At 37.1% G+C, this 15,897-nt stretch overlaps 1 protein-coding gene across 2 annotated transcripts in view; it reads left to right on the forward strand.

Annotated features, from left to right (window-relative positions):
- Positions 1–15,897, forward strand: part of CPO (carboxypeptidase O) — a 445,436-nt gene that overhangs the window by 328,811 nt on the left and 100,728 nt on the right. For both annotated transcript variants that reach the window (XM_053698643.1, XM_053698641.1), the window contains exons 5-7: positions 3,362–3,476; positions 8,585–8,686; positions 8,980–9,084. In XM_053698643.1, the coding sequence (XP_053554618.1) occupies positions 3,362–3,476; positions 8,585–8,686; positions 8,980–9,084 (322 nt within the window). The remainder of the gene's footprint in view (positions 1–3,361; positions 3,477–8,584; positions 8,687–8,979; positions 9,085–15,897) is intronic.

Genomic DNA, 15,897 nt, shown 5'->3' on the forward strand with positions numbered 1-15,897 from the left:
GCTCATAAAGAGAGCCGAATTAGAACGCACAGGACTAGAACTGTCTTGGTATTTTTATACACAACTCCAGCACTTTTGGTCGTCAGATAAAAATAGCAATCACATAACTAGACAACCTACAGTGCTGGAAGCATTATGCTTATTGCCGCATACACCTAGACATATGATTTCAATAGCTTACCGTTTACTCCTCTCACATAGGGATACACTGCTCCCAGGGTATGTACGACAGTGGAACAAAGAGCTTGACCCCCCTCTTACAGCCAAAGAATGGGGTAAAACATTCAGTATCCACTTGAAAGCTTCTGTTTAGGCTAGACTGTTGGAATCCAATTACAAATACCTGTCTAGGTGGTATCTTACGCCTGACAGGCTACAAAAAATATATAAACAAACAGACGGGAAATGTTGGCACGGATGCGGGGAACAGGGCACCCTCATACATATATGGTGGGGATGCAGACATATTGAATCATACTGGCAGTCGGTCTTGGACAAAATAGAGACAATAATTGGATCCCCCTTGACGAGATCGCCCAATCTCTTACTATACCATGGTCTCCCTAAGTTCAGGGATAAGCCAACAAAGCAGCTCTTCCTCATAATGCTTAAAATCCCTCATACCCAGGAAATGGAAGAGTTTAAATGCTCCCACATCACGGGAATGGACTGTTCAAGTAGAAAGACACCTTCAGCTTGAAAGGTATAGATATCTTAGAGACGATAGGGCGGACATACATGAATTAATGCTTGCCTGTTGGAAACAGGCATTCTCTAATACAGGTATTAACATATAAGAAACATCTTGCCGGATGATACGGTACTCTCATTTGATTTAAGGTGACTAAGATGAGCACCCCCCAGTTACTGTGAGGTCTGGTGAACTTTCCCTCCAATCGTGATAGAATTCTATCAGCCAATCGGAATTAAGGTAGAAAATATCTACCAATCAGCCAATAGGATTGAGCTGACATTCTATTGACTGATTGGAACAGCCAATAGAATGCCAGCTCAATCCTATTGGCTGATTGGATCAGCCAATAGGATTGAACTTCTATCCTATTTGCTGATTACATCAGCCAATAGGATTTTTTCTACCTTAATTCCGATTGGCTGATAGAATTCTATCAGCCAATCGGAATTGAAGGGACGCCATCTTGGATGATGTCATTTAAAGGAACCTTCATTCAGTGTTAGCCGTCGGATGGAAGAGGATGCTCCGCGTTGGATGTCTTGAAGATGGACCCGCTCCGGGCCGGATGGATGAAGATAGAAGATGCCGTCTGGATGAAGACTTCTGCCCGTCTGGAGGACCACTTCGCCCGGCTTGGATGAAGACTTCTCCCGGCTTCGTTGAGGACTTCGGCCCAGTTGGATGAAGACTTCTCCCGGTAAGGTGATCTTCAAGGGGTTAGTGTTAGTTTTTTTAAGGGGGTATTGGGTGGGTTTTAGAGTAGGGTTGGTTGTGTGGGTGGTGGGTTTTAATGTTAAGGGGGATTTGTAATTTTTTTTACAGGTAAAAGAGCTGATTACTTTGGGGCAATGCCCCGCAAAAGGCCCTTTTAAGGACTATTTGTAATTTAGTGTAGGGTAGGGTTTTTTTGTATTTTGGGGGGCTTTTTTATTTTGTTAGGGGGATTAGATTAGGTGTAATTAGTTTAAAAATCTTGTAATTTGTTTATTATTTTCTGTAATTTAGTGGTTTTTTTTGTACTTTAGCTAATTTTATTTAATTGTATTTAATTGTATTTAATTTAGGGAATTAATTTAATTATAGTGTAGTGTTAGGTGTTAGTGTAACTTAGGTTAGGTTTTATTTTACAGGTCAAAGTATCTTTATTTTAGCTAGGTAGTTATTAAATAGTTAATAACTATTTAATAACTATTCTACCTAGTTAAAATAAATACAAACTTGCCTGCAAAATAAAAATAAAACCTAAGATAGCTACAATGCAACTATTAGTTATATTGTAGCTAGCTTAGGGTTTATTTTATAGGCATGTATTTAGTTTTAAATATGAATAATTTATTTAATGATAGGAACTTTATTTAAATGTATAAATTATATTTAAGTTGGGGGGGTTAGGATTAAGGTTAGACTTAGGTTTAGGGGTTAATAACTTTAATATAGGGGTGGCGATGTTGGGGGCGGCAGATTAGGGGTTAATAAATGTAGGTAGGTGGCGGCTATGTTAGGGCCGGCAGATTAGGGGTTAATAATATTTAACTAATGTTTGCGAGGCAGGAGTGTAGCGGTTTAGGGGTTAATATGTTTATTATAGTGGCGGTGACGATGGGGACGGCAGATTAGGGGTTTATAAGTGTAGGTAGGTGGTGGCGACATTGGAGGCGGCAGAGTAGGGGTTAATAAATATAATGTAGGGTTCGGCGATGTTGGGGGCAGCAGATTAGGGGTTCATAAGTATAATGTAGGTTTCGGCGATGTCGGGGGCGGCAGATTAGGGGTTAATAAGTGTAAGATTAGGGGTGTTTAGACTCTGGGTTCATGTTAGGGTGTTATGTGTAGACATAAAATGTATTTCCCCATAGGAATCAATCGGGTTGCGTTAGTGAGTTTTACGCTGCTTTTTTGCAAGTGTTAGACTTTTTCTCAGCCGGCTCTCCCCGTTGATTCTTTTGGGGAAATCGTGCACGAGCATGTTACACCAGCTCACCGCTAACGTAAGTAGCGCTGGTATTGGAGTGCGGTAATGAGCAAAATTTTGCTCAACGCTCACTTCTTGTCTGGTTTGTAAAAACCCGTAATACCAGCGATGTCTGTAAGTAAGCGGTGAGCATAAACTGCTCGTTAGCACCGCACAAGCCTCTAATGCAAACTCATAATCTAGGTGCCTGTTTCTTTAAAACTAACACTAGGTTTAATGGATATGGAACTTTCTATCAGGTATTAAAAACAATGCATCTTTATCATTAAAAATGCATAATAAATAAGTGAGTGGTTTAGCCTGCAACACTTTAAATTGTCATTATCCATTTTTATCCATTCTCACAGGTTTACAGAAAGTGGTTTATTTTTTCCAAAACCACTATAAGCAATTAGCTCAGTAATCATGTTATGTCCGTATCTGGCTACAGGCATTTTAATCTAAAACTCATGGACTTCACTCATTTTGTCTGAAAAAGAACACTTATAATACTTTAAAAAAAAATGAAATAATATTTTGTTGGTTTCAGGGTCCATTACCCAACAGTAGTTTTCATCTAATGATATCCTGGCTAGCCATGGGAATAACATGAATTACGCATTCTTCATTTTATTTAGCACCAATTTGCTATAATTTCCGCTCAAATTTTACTCTATTATCAATTTTAATATCTTCATTTTATTTTTTGTTTGTAGAATCCTAATACACAATGTGCAAGATGTAGTTGATGTTCAGCAGGAAAATATGCATGCCAGACTCAAGAGGTCTTTGTCTGAATACAACTATGAACAATATCACACAATGGAGGAGGTAGGAATTACTCCAAGTTATAAGATCTATGTATGTAAATAAATATTCACATTTACTTATGATGCAATCTCTTGAAAATGTTAAAGGAAAGAAGCAATCAAAGATGATTTTGAGATCTTGAATAATGTTACCCAGAACATGAAATAAATAGTTTATTTTATTGGGAGAGGATACATTAAAGGAATCCCATTCCTGAGGCACACCTGATGTAAACATCATCAGATTTTATATGTAATGTTACATGAATTTAACAAGCAGGCACATTAGTAACAGAATACGTAATTCCCAGATAAAAGTGAGAAAGTTATGTTTTTATGAATGCTGTTTAGCTACAGCAGTTTTATCTGTACATGAGATGTTTTTTTCTACTTGATTGACCTATTGAATATTAAGCTGATGCTAAGCATAGGGATCCTGTTAAAGTAACTTGTCCCACTGAACATTAACAGTGCTTTATTTGTTTTATTACATTACACATACATTTCTAAAATCAGTGATGTGGTTGGGAAACATTTGATGAAGCTGAAGTATTTTAATTTTATTTCACTAAATCTGAAGGGCTGCTACAAGGGTGCACAAGTACCTGTACTAGGTAAGGCATCATTATAATAGTATTAATTATTAAGAAGAAAAAAGTATCAACCTTTCTCAAAAAACCTTTGTTTCTCTATTATTAGAATGAAATATCTATCACCGAGATTACGAGTTTTGCGGTAACAGGGGTGCGTTGCTATCAAGCATTTTTTTTCAACGCTCCCTTAAGACAACGCTGGTATTACGGGTTTTTTAAACCCGGCGTTAGCCGCAAAAAGGTGAGCGTAGAGCAAAATTTAGCTCCACATCTCACCTCAATACCAGCATTGCTTACAGTAGTGGTGAGCTGTCAAAATGTGCTTGTGCACGATTTCCCCATAGGAAACAATGGGGCAGATTCAGCTTCTAACGCAGCTCCATTGATTCCTATGGGGAAATAAAATTTATGTCTACACCTAACACCCTAACATGAACCCCGAGTCTAAACACCCCTAATCTTACACTTATTAACCCCTAATCTGCCGTCCCCGACATCGTCGATACCTGCATTATATTTTTAACCCCTAATCTGCAGCTCCGGACACCGCCGCCACCTACATTATCCCTATGAACCCCTAATCTGCTTCCCCTAACATCGCCAACACCTACATTATAGTTATTAACCCCTATTCTGCCGCCCCCATCGTCGCAGCTACTATATTAAATTTATTAACCCCTAAACCTAAGTCTAAACCTAAGTCTAACACCTCCCTAACTTAAATATAATTTAAATACAACAAAATTAAATTACTACAATTAAATAAATTAATCCTATTTAAAACTAAATACTTACCTATAAACCATAAAATAGCTACAATATAACTAATAGTTACATTGTAGCTAGCTTAGGGTTTATATTTATTTTACAGGCAACTTTGTATTTATTTTAACTAGGTAGAATAGTTATTAAATAGTTATTAACTATTTAATAACTACCTAGTTAAAATAAGTACAAATATACCTGTAAAATAAATCCTAAGTTACAATTACACCTAACACTACACTATCATTAAATTAATTTACTAAATTACCAATTAAATACAATTAAATTAAATAAACTAAAGTACAAAAAAAAAAAAACACTAAATTACAGAAAATAAAAAAATAATTAAATTTTTTTTTAAACTAATTACACCTACTCTAATCCCCCTAACAAAATAAAAAAGCCCCCCAAAATAATAAAATTCCCTACCCAATACTAAATTACAAATAGCCCTTAAAAGGGCTTTTTGCGGGGCATTGCCCCAAAGTAATCAGCTCTTTTACCTGATCCAATCAGCCAATAGAATTTTTCCTACCTTAATTCCGATTGGCTGATAGAATCCTATCAGCAAATCGGAATTCAAGAGACGCCATCTTGGATGACGTCATTTAAAGGAACCTTCATTCGTTGGGAGTCGTCTGAAGAAAAGTATGCTCCGCGTCGGCTGGCTTTAAGATGGCTCCGGATAAATGAAGATAGAAGATGCCACCTGGATGAAGCCTTCTGCCTGTCTGGAGGTCCTCTTCTGCCCGGATCAGATGAAGACTTCTGCCCCTCTGAAGGACCTCTTGTGTCCGGTTGGGTGAAAACGGCTCAAGGTAGGGTGATCTTCAAGGGGCTAGTGTTAGGTTTTATTAAGGGGGGATTGGGTGGGTTTTAGAGTAGGGTTGGGAGTGTGGGTGGTGGGTTTTAATGTGGGGGGGTATTGTATTTTTTTTTTACAGGTAAAAGAGCTGATTACTTTGGGGCAATGCCCTGCAAAAAGCCCTTTTAAGGGCTATTTGTAATTTAGTATAGGGTAGGGAATTTTATTATTTTGGGGGGCTTTTTTATTTTGTTAGGGGGATTTAGTGGGGGTTTTCTTTGTACTTTAGTTTATTTCATTTAACTGTATTTAATTGTAGGTAATTTAGTAAATTAATTTAATGATAGTGTAGTGTTAGGTGTAATTGTAACTTAGGTTAGGATTTATTTTACAGGTACATTTGCACTTATTTTAACTAGGTAGTTATTAAATAGTTAATTTAATCCATTTAATAACTATTGTACCTAGTTAAAATAAATACAAAGTTGCCTGTAAAATAAATATAAACCCTAAGCTAGCTATTAGTTACATTGTAGCTAGCTTAGGGTTTATTTTATAGGTAAGTATTTAGTTTTAAATAGGAATAATTTATTTAATTGTAGTAATTTTATTTCGTTTTATTTGAATTATATTTAAGTTGGGGGGGTGTTAGGGTTAGACTTAGATTTTGGGGTTAATAAATTTAATATAGTAGCGACGACGTTGGGGGCGGCAGATTAGGGGTTAATAAATGTAGATAGGTGTCGGCGATGTTAGGGACGGCATAGTGTACTTTGTAGCACTTTAGTTAAGAGTTTTATATTACGGCGTTAGCCCATAAAACTCTTAACTACTGACTTTTAAATGCGGTAGGAGTCTTGACAGGAGAGGGTCTACCGCTCACTTCTTCCAAGAATCGTAATACCGGTGTTAGGCAAGTCCCATTAAAAAGATAGGATGTGCAATTTACGTAAGGGGATTTGCGGTAAGCTCGAGTAGCGAAAGAAAAGTGAGCGGTACACCTGTACCTGCAAGACTTGTAATACCAGCAGGCGTTAAAAAGCAGTGTTGGGACCTCTCAACTCTGCTTTTTAAGGCTAACGCAAGACTCGTAATCTAGCCATATGGTTGTTAAACACTATTTCTTCCTTTTTAATGCAGTTTACATAGTAACTTTTTAAAATTTGCTCTCTCTAAATATCGTCTGAAGTTTACTTTTATCAGCTCTCTTATAAATCAATGGGATCTGCTAAACAATAATTTGCACCACGTTTACACTCCACAAATGATCAATTTACCACTGTTTTTAACTGCTGAAACTTATGTCTCAAAAAAGGAGTAGGTAAGGCCGAAGATGGGCTAAAATGGTGTGAAATTTTTTTTAGAAAAATTTGTTACAAACATTGTGATGTTTGGATTGATCCATTTGTACAGTATCTAAGGAAAAACTATCATTTACATGTTTAAAATTAACAATCAGGATAAGTGTTAAACAGTGTGAATGCCTTAAAGGGACAATAAAGTCATAATAAGACATTCATGACTCAGATAGAGCATACAATTTGAAACAACTATCCAGTTTAATTCTTTTATTTAATTTGTTTTCTTCTCTTGTTATCCTTTGCTGAAAGGTGTATCTAGGAAAGCTCAGGAGCAGCAAAGAACATATGTTCTAGTTGCCGATTGGTGGCTGCATATACTGTATATACCGATTGTCATTGGCTCACCCACATGTTCAGTTAGAAACCAATAGTGCATTACAGCTCTTTCAACAAATGATACTAAGACAATGAAAAAAATGTGATAATAGTAGGAAACTGGAAAGTTGTTTAAAATTGTATGTTCTACCTAAATCATGTAATAATTTTTGGGGGTTTCATGTCCCTTTAAGTATATTGGAATGATGGGTATACTGAACATTTTAACTTTTTGATACTTTAAAATTTCTCTCATTGAGAAAAAGCTGTTTTCTGATTTTGAGAGATTTTCATCTGAAATCCAGAACCAAATATTTTTAAGAAAGTAGATGCTACTGATATCACTGTCTATAAAGGGATTTGTGCTATTCTCATACTGTAAATCATGAGTAAGTTACAAGGTTTAAAATATCGCTAAATGTTCCAAACATCACTGTACAGAATGAGGTTTGTTGTTGCCGAATAATATTCTTATTATTGTAAGATGGAACACACATTGTCCCAGATACAGTATATCTTGATAAATTAAAACATGATTTTTGTGACTTCAGGGTTTTTTGTTTTTTTGTTTTTTTTTTTAAAACTTTGCAAAATGTATGATTTACAATAGAAATCCTGTTTAAAAAGATTCAATTATAATATCATATAATAATATCATATAATGATGAAAATGAAAGATTTTAAAAGCTGGATTGCTAAACGCCATCTCTAGATGTTGTGGTTGTGATTTCAGTTATCTAATCTCTCCTACAGATCCTGTTAGAAAGAAGAGATATCAAGTATATGGCTATTAAACACACACATAAATATATACTGATTGATAGATACTCTTATCATCTGACAATTGTGATCTGGTAAAATGTAATGCAAATGCATGTAAGCTGTGTGTAAATCAAAAGTTAATGCAAAACTTTGATCAGCAACACATTACGCCAACTGTTTTGTTGCATATGTAAATCCCTGCAGACATTTCTGACTTGGGCGATTGACAACCCATGCTCCAGCATGATTGGCTGAGCGTAAGTACAGGGCGTGATTGCACATTTACAATTGTGTGCAATGGTAAATAAGGGCAGCAGATTGCTGTTAGTTAGACGCAATGCCCGATGAACAGGGGGGAAGATGTACGCCCCTGTTTGCTCTGTCTTTCTTAAATGTGGGTCTGTGCAAACGTGGCCTTAGTTTACATCTAATCTGTTTTTAAGGCTAGAATACAATCTCCTTTCACCCTGCACTAATATACTTGTTTTCACAGGATTTTTATTTTAAGGATTATGGATATTTTTTTCAGATTTATCATTGGCTTCAACAAGTAGAAGACAACTACAGTGAGCTGGTATCACAGCATACACTTGGTTCAACATATGAGTCTCGACCAATTCAGTATCTAAAGGTAAACTAACTTAATTATTCTTTTTGGTGGACGTTTTGCTGGGTGGGATAATAAAGCTTTGTAGGGGAAAAGAGAGTTGTATGTTATAATTATCAATTCCTATTAAAGGGAGATGAAAATGGAAATTTGTGTTGATGCAGAGTGAGTAGCATAGAAGGAATTAGAGATATAGATACTTATGGTAATGCCGATATAGGAACAATGGGGTAGTTAAAACTGATCTCAATTGACATAACCCACATAAGTTTACCATAAATATATAATTGCTCAAGAACCCGTCATCTTCCTTCCAGATAAGTCAACCATCAAGTTTTCCTAAAAAGATTATCTGGATGGACTGTGGAATACATGCAAGAGAATGGATTGCTCCAGCATTCTGCCAGTGGTTTGTTAAAGAGGTGAGGATTACATTCCAGATAACTATTACCCACACATACAGTTGTGCTCATAAGTTTACATACCCTGGCAGAATTTATGATTTCCTGGCCATTTTTCAGAGAATATGAATGATAACACAAAAACTTTTCTTTCACTCATGGTTAGTGTTTGACTGAAGCCATTTATTATCATTCAACTGCGTTTACTCTTTTTAAATCATAATGAAACTACCCAAATGACCCTGATCAAAAGTTTACATACCCTGGTGATTTTGGCCTTATAACATGCACACAAGTTGATACAAAGGGGTTTGAATGGCTATTAAAGGTAACCATCCTCACCTGTGATCTGTTTTCTTGTAATAAGTGTGTGTGTATAAAAGGTCAATGAGTTTCTGGACTCCTGACAGACCCTTGCATCTTTCATCCAGTGCTGCACTGACGATTCTGGATTCTGAGTCATGGGGAAAGCAAAAGAATTGTCAAAGGATCTGTGGGAAAAGGTAGTTGAACTGTATAAAACAGGAAAGGGATATAAAAAGATATCCAAGGAATTGAGAATGCAAATCTGCGGTGTTCAAACTCTAATAAAGAAGTGGAAAATGAGGGGTTCTGTTAAAACTAAACCATGGTCAGGTAGACCAACTAAAATTTCAGCCATAACTGACAGGAAAATTGTTTTGGATGCAAAGACAAACCCACAAATAACTTCAGGTGAAATACAGGACATGTTGTGTTGCTGTTTTAAGATAGACAATAAGGAGGCACTTGAAGAAAGATGGGCTGCATGGTCCAGTCGCCAGAAGAAAGCCATTACTACGCAAATGCCACAAAGTATCCTGCTTACAATATGCCAAACAACACAGAGACAAACCTCAAACCTTCTGGTACAGTCATTTTGAGTGATGAGACCAAAATTGAGCTTTTTAGCCACAACCATAAATGCTACATTTGGAGAGGAGTCAACAAGGCCTATGATGAAAGGTACACCATTCCTACTGTGAAACACGGAGGTGGATTGCTGTTTTTGTTGGGGATGTGTGAGCTACAAAGGCAGAGGAAATTTAGTCAGAATTGATGGCAAGATGAATGCAGTATGTTATCAAAAAGAACGCCTCATTTTCTACTTCTTGATTAGAGTTTGAACACTGCTGATTTGCATTCTCAGTTCCTTGGATATCTTTTTATATCCCTTTCCGGTTTTATACAGTTCAACTACCTTTTTTCCACAGATCTTTTGACAATTCTTTTTCTTTCCCCATGACTCAGAATCCAGAAACATCAGTGCAGCACTGGATGAAAGATGCAAGGATCTGTCAGGTGTCCAGAAACTCATTGACCTTTTATACACACACACTAATTATAAGCAAACAGATCACAGGTGAGGATGGTTGCCTTTAATAGCCATTCAAACCCCTTTGTGTCAACTTGTGTGCATGTTATCAGGCCAATATCACCAGGGTATGTAAACTTTTGATCAGGGTCATTTGGGTAGTTTCTGTTGTCATTATGATTTAAAAAGAGTAAACACAGGTGATTGATAATAAATGGCTTCAGCCAAACACTAACCATGAGTGAAAGAAAAGTTTTTGTGTTATCATTCATATTCTCTGAAAAATGGCCAAGAAATCATAAATTCTGCCAGGGTATGTACACTTATGAGCACAACTGTATGTTGCACACATAGATGTCCTAAAGTATTTTACAATCAAACTTCATAGATGTCTGTTTTAAATTCATAAGACAAACACAACATAAAAAAATGATGATGCAGAGGAAAATCACAAGGGAAAGTAGCAAGAAAATACATAAACACTATTTCTAATCTAAAATAAAGTGCTCCTTTATCACTCCTCTCGTCCTTAATGTCCTACCGTTATCCAAACCCTCTTACTTACTTGAGCTCAGGTGCAAAATGTTGACAGCATTCTCCACCAACCAGCAATTTTAAAGGGACATTAAACACTAAGGCTTAGCTTATGAATGGAGCAATATTTGCGCTCCACTCAGTAATACCAGCGCAATGGTACAATGGGCACATGTTAAAATATCGCTCCACTTGGCTACATTTAGACACCAAACAGCAAGCGCTACCCAGGTGCTGAACCAAAAAGGATTAAATTAGAAAGTTGCTTAAAATTGCATGATCTGGGATGGACTTCCGGAGGAGGAGCTCAGGTGTATGGTCTTGCAAGACACCTGCTCTGATTTACCTTCCTTCAAGCCTGATGGCGGGAAACCTGCGCCTAAACCCCTAGACCCTGGGCGGCTTGTATGGCTCAAACCACCGCTACCGGAATCCACATTAGTGCCACTCCAAAGCACTGAATTGTTTTCAGTAGTATTCCCAAGGACCTACACAGCCTTTGTAAAATCTTCCATTCTGACATCTAAGCAATAAAAGCATTAATAGCCTGCTATAATACATAGCGAAGAAACACAGAAGGGCGGATCTTTGCCCAAACTAGCATTACTCTGAACTCTGTTCTCCCGCTGCTGTTATTTGTGAACGGCTCACTAGCTCAGAGGGCAGAAATCTACCTGAACTCTGGACAGAGAAACTGTGATATGATCTAAAAAATCTAGACCCGAAGTGACTACTGTCACCCTGGCCTCAACTCCACCTGGCCTCTAAAAACATTGGAGGCGAACATACTATCCTGACCCGGTTCTGGCATACGGCGTTCCAACCCTGCTGACCCCCGCATCTCCTACCTGGTTTGGAACGGGAGGTCCTCGACCCATCGGATATCGCTGGCTTGGACGCTGGTCGCCGTGCGCCTGGATCCGCGGCGCCTTGGTGGCGGAGGTGAGCGGAGACGCAGTGAAATCTTGGGCACTGTTTCCTATTGGTCCGGATCTTCCCTCCCACCGGTGCTGCGCGAGGGGCCTGGATTACGTCCTTTCGCTGTGCCGCTCACCTAGGACTCCAGCACCTGCAATCTCTCGGCGTCTGTGCTGATTTTTCCCCCTCTGCTGGGGGACTCATTTCAGGACTTCTCCTCTCCTTGCTTGCCCGAGGCTTCCCCTCCCACCGGTGCTGCGTGTAGGGGGAGCCCGGTCCTTCGGAGAGGATACCTGGGACGCCGTGTGCCTCTTGTCGGGAACCGGTAAAGTATGCAACAACTAAAGTGACTTAAGCATCTTTTCCCTTCAGTATTTTTTTCTTAAAAAAATAACATTACCAGCCTCCATATATGTTTATTACAACATCTACGCCTGTTTGATGTAATCTGACAGTTACCAGAACCTTCATCTGAACTTTTTTTGTTCTTTTTTCTTTTTCCTATTTTTCTCCAACAAAAACTCACATCAAGAGTGTTACCTAAAGATGGACTCTTTACATAACCCATGATAAAACCGTGGGCTAAAAGTAACTGAACTGATTCATGTTGTATCATATGCTTAACTTTTTTTCACTTATATAGCGGACTTTAACAAAACGATCAAAGAGTGCCTAGAATATGTTTATATAGGCATATGGTGTAAGGTCTTTTCTATTTTGGGGGCTTAGAAATGATTATATAGAAAATCGTAGAATTATTTCACTTACCCACGCTAACAAAGTGAGATATGAATGCCTCTTTCTGTATATAGAAATACTTATGACAGGTGTAAATGTACAAACTTTTTATGTGAAATAACGTACAGGCTGCAAAATCTATTGAGCAGCCAGATATAACTTCTCTATTTCCTTACTTACGATTAGATCAATACCCTTGCCTATAAGTGCCGGTAAAACATCTAACATGATCCTACCCTAAACACTTACCTGTAACCTCCAATAAAAGCGGGGCGACCCTAACTATAAAATATATTACGATTAAGATCTGAAAGCATTATCTTATAGAACACACTGATAATAACTTGATAATTTTTTTTTGCAGATATCTCTTCCCCAACCAAGATATCAGAGATATGTATAAAATATACTAAATGTAATAGTGCTACTTCAGTGGTACCAGGTAAACAAAACCTGAACAATATAACCATAATCTCACTCAGGTATAGCTCTGATACTTAAACTTGTGTGAATACTGTAAAAGCTTCTATTTTATTGGTCTCTAAGAAGGATTGTAACAGTGATTTTCTATATAATTACTATAGTAACATCGTACAGAAATATAAAAAGCTGCTTAAATAATATAGCAACATTAACCCCCTATTATTATACAGAGACACAAATATTGATATACCTTTATTTTTCTATTTTGAATAGACTAATCTCTATCAGGGGAGAGAAGGAAATAGGAAAAAAGGAAAGAACTCTGCTCCGATACTGAACTTAATAACATAGTAAAATTAGCTAAGACTGCTTTTATTAAACATTATCAAACATAAGCTAATTCAACAAGGACTAAATTATTTTTTGAATTAATAGTAATAACTCTCTTAACCATATCTCAAGAAGTGAAGAGCGCAGAGATCTAAAACTAAACTAAATATGATCATCCCAACCAAAGAATAAAAATATATAGCCCCCCTCGTACAAAAAAAAAAAAAAAAAAAAAAAATCCTTTTCTAGGGCATCAGAAAGGTTGTATCATAAAATCCGCTTCACTAGCTCATAGATTACAATTAGAAATATTTCTGCTTTCTAGAGTCTGTAAGTGAAAACTCCTGAGGGTTGTCTTTTTTTTTTTTTTTTTTTTTTTTTTCCTTCTGTGTGTGTCTTACCCCTGTTAGTTCAACAGGGGAAGTAGAACTAGGCTGCCTTGACCTAATTCTGCCATTGCTTGGTTGGAGAATTCGCAACCAATCACCTAAATAACTTACATCCTTTATAGGTCACCACTTTGTTTTTGTTTTTTTTTCACACATTACCACTGTTGGCACCCACACAATTTATAATATAAACTCACCTTTGTTAAATTCACTTTCCCTTCAAAAATTTTCATCTTTTTCTTTTCACTTTAACACCTAATCAAATACACCCCCTATATTGTTATACTGCACTCTTTTACATTAAACACAATTGCAACTTATAATTGACACTTGGGTCCATAACTCACAAGCTCACAATCACCCAGTCACACATTTTCATTTTATTTTATTTTTTTTTATTTTTTTTTCTCCTTCTCCACCTCTTTTATGGAAAGATTTTTAAACACTTCCCCTAGAATTATCTCTCCAAGCATGGCGGGCAGACACAAGGACAAAAAAACTAAAGGAGTTACAGAAAATGTAACAGATACTACCACAATTATCACCAATCCTGCTACAGAGACCTTAAATATTCAAAGTCTGGTCTCTAATATATCAGAGGCACTAACGCCTAAATTTGAAACATTAAGATCAGAGATAAAGCAGGATATAGCACAGCTCTCCCAGGAAATTAGGCAGTTCTCGGGTAGACTACAGGAGGCAGAACAGAGAATTTCGGACCTAGAGGACCTTACCATAACACACAGCTCCAGTATAGAGGAAACTAATTCCAAAATTCAAAAACTAATATTAAAAGTTGAGGATCTAGAAAACAGATCTCGTAGGAACAACATAAGGATTATAGGAATACCTGAGGTCAAAAAATATGAGGATCTTTCTCTGTTTGTTACTCAGACTCTAGGGCAACTCCTAGAAATGCCTACCTCTCATATAATAATAGAACGGGCCCACAGAATTGGCCCACCTCCGAGTGATAACAACACAAATAGGCCCAGGCCAGCAATTGTACGTTTCTTAAACTACCTCGATAAAATTAATATAATTCAACAATTTAAAAAGAAACAACCAATTAGCTTAGATGGTGCCAAAATTTTCTTATTTCAAGACTTCTCAGCTGAGACAGCCTCTAGGAGGCGAGAATTGGCACCAATATGCACAAAATTCATACAGAGAGGATATAAAGCAATACTATTATACCCACACAAACTCAGAATAACTGTCCGAGATAAAGTATATCTCTTTGAAAATGCTCGTGAAGCTGAGACTTTCTTCTCTAAAATAGAATCTACAGTACAAACAGAGTGTGGATAGACAGCAACAAATAGACAGCAATCAGACTAATAGGCCTTAGAACGACATGGGTTCTTCCAAAATAGAGCAGCCCTCAGAAGGGGTCTACTATTGGATTAAGAACTTAGTAGAGGAGAATTCTCTGCTGAGTATTGAATTGAGAAACTATGGGGTTCTAAATGAGTATTTGGAACTCCAATGTTCCCTCCCCTTCCCCTTTTTTTTTTTTTTTTTTTTTTTTTTCTCTTTTTCCCCCTTTTTTTTTTTTTTTTTCTCTCTCCTTTTTTTCTTCTTTTTATTCTCCTTCCCCCCTCCTCCCTCGCCCCCACTCCTACCCCTGTCACAACTGCCCTATTAATATTAACTGATGACTCAAAAATTAAATAGAGTTAAATTTATATCCTGGAATGTAGGTGGTATTTCGACTCCCATTAAAAGAAAAGCCATTGTCTCTCACTTAAGAAAAATGCAGGCAGATCTTGCCTTCCTGCAAGAAACACACTTAAATATAGACGAAATTAAAAAATTGAAAGGCTCTTGGGTAAAAGAGGTTGTTGCCTCTCCCAGTTTTGGGAGAAAAAGAGGGGTAGCCATATTGATTGGAAAAAGATTAAATTATGAACTAATTCACTCTGAAAGGGACCCTGAGGGGAGGTTTGTGTTGGTAAAAATTAAAATTCAAGACCAATTGTTTACTCTCTGTAATATATATGCACCCAACACGCTTGAGCACCAGTTTTGGGATATGCTACAATCCAAAATATTAATTTACTCAGAAGGCTATATGGTATTGGGAGGGGATTTTAATATGGCGCCGCAATCCCCGTTAGATAGATTCCGACAGACTAATAAACAATTAAAACAAAAAAGAGACAACCT

The sequence above is a fragment of the Bombina bombina genome, chromosome 1, assembly GCF_027579735.1.
Source record: "Bombina bombina isolate aBomBom1 chromosome 1, aBomBom1.pri, whole genome shotgun sequence".
NCBI lineage: Eukaryota > Metazoa > Chordata > Amphibia > Anura > Bombinatoridae > Bombina > Bombina bombina.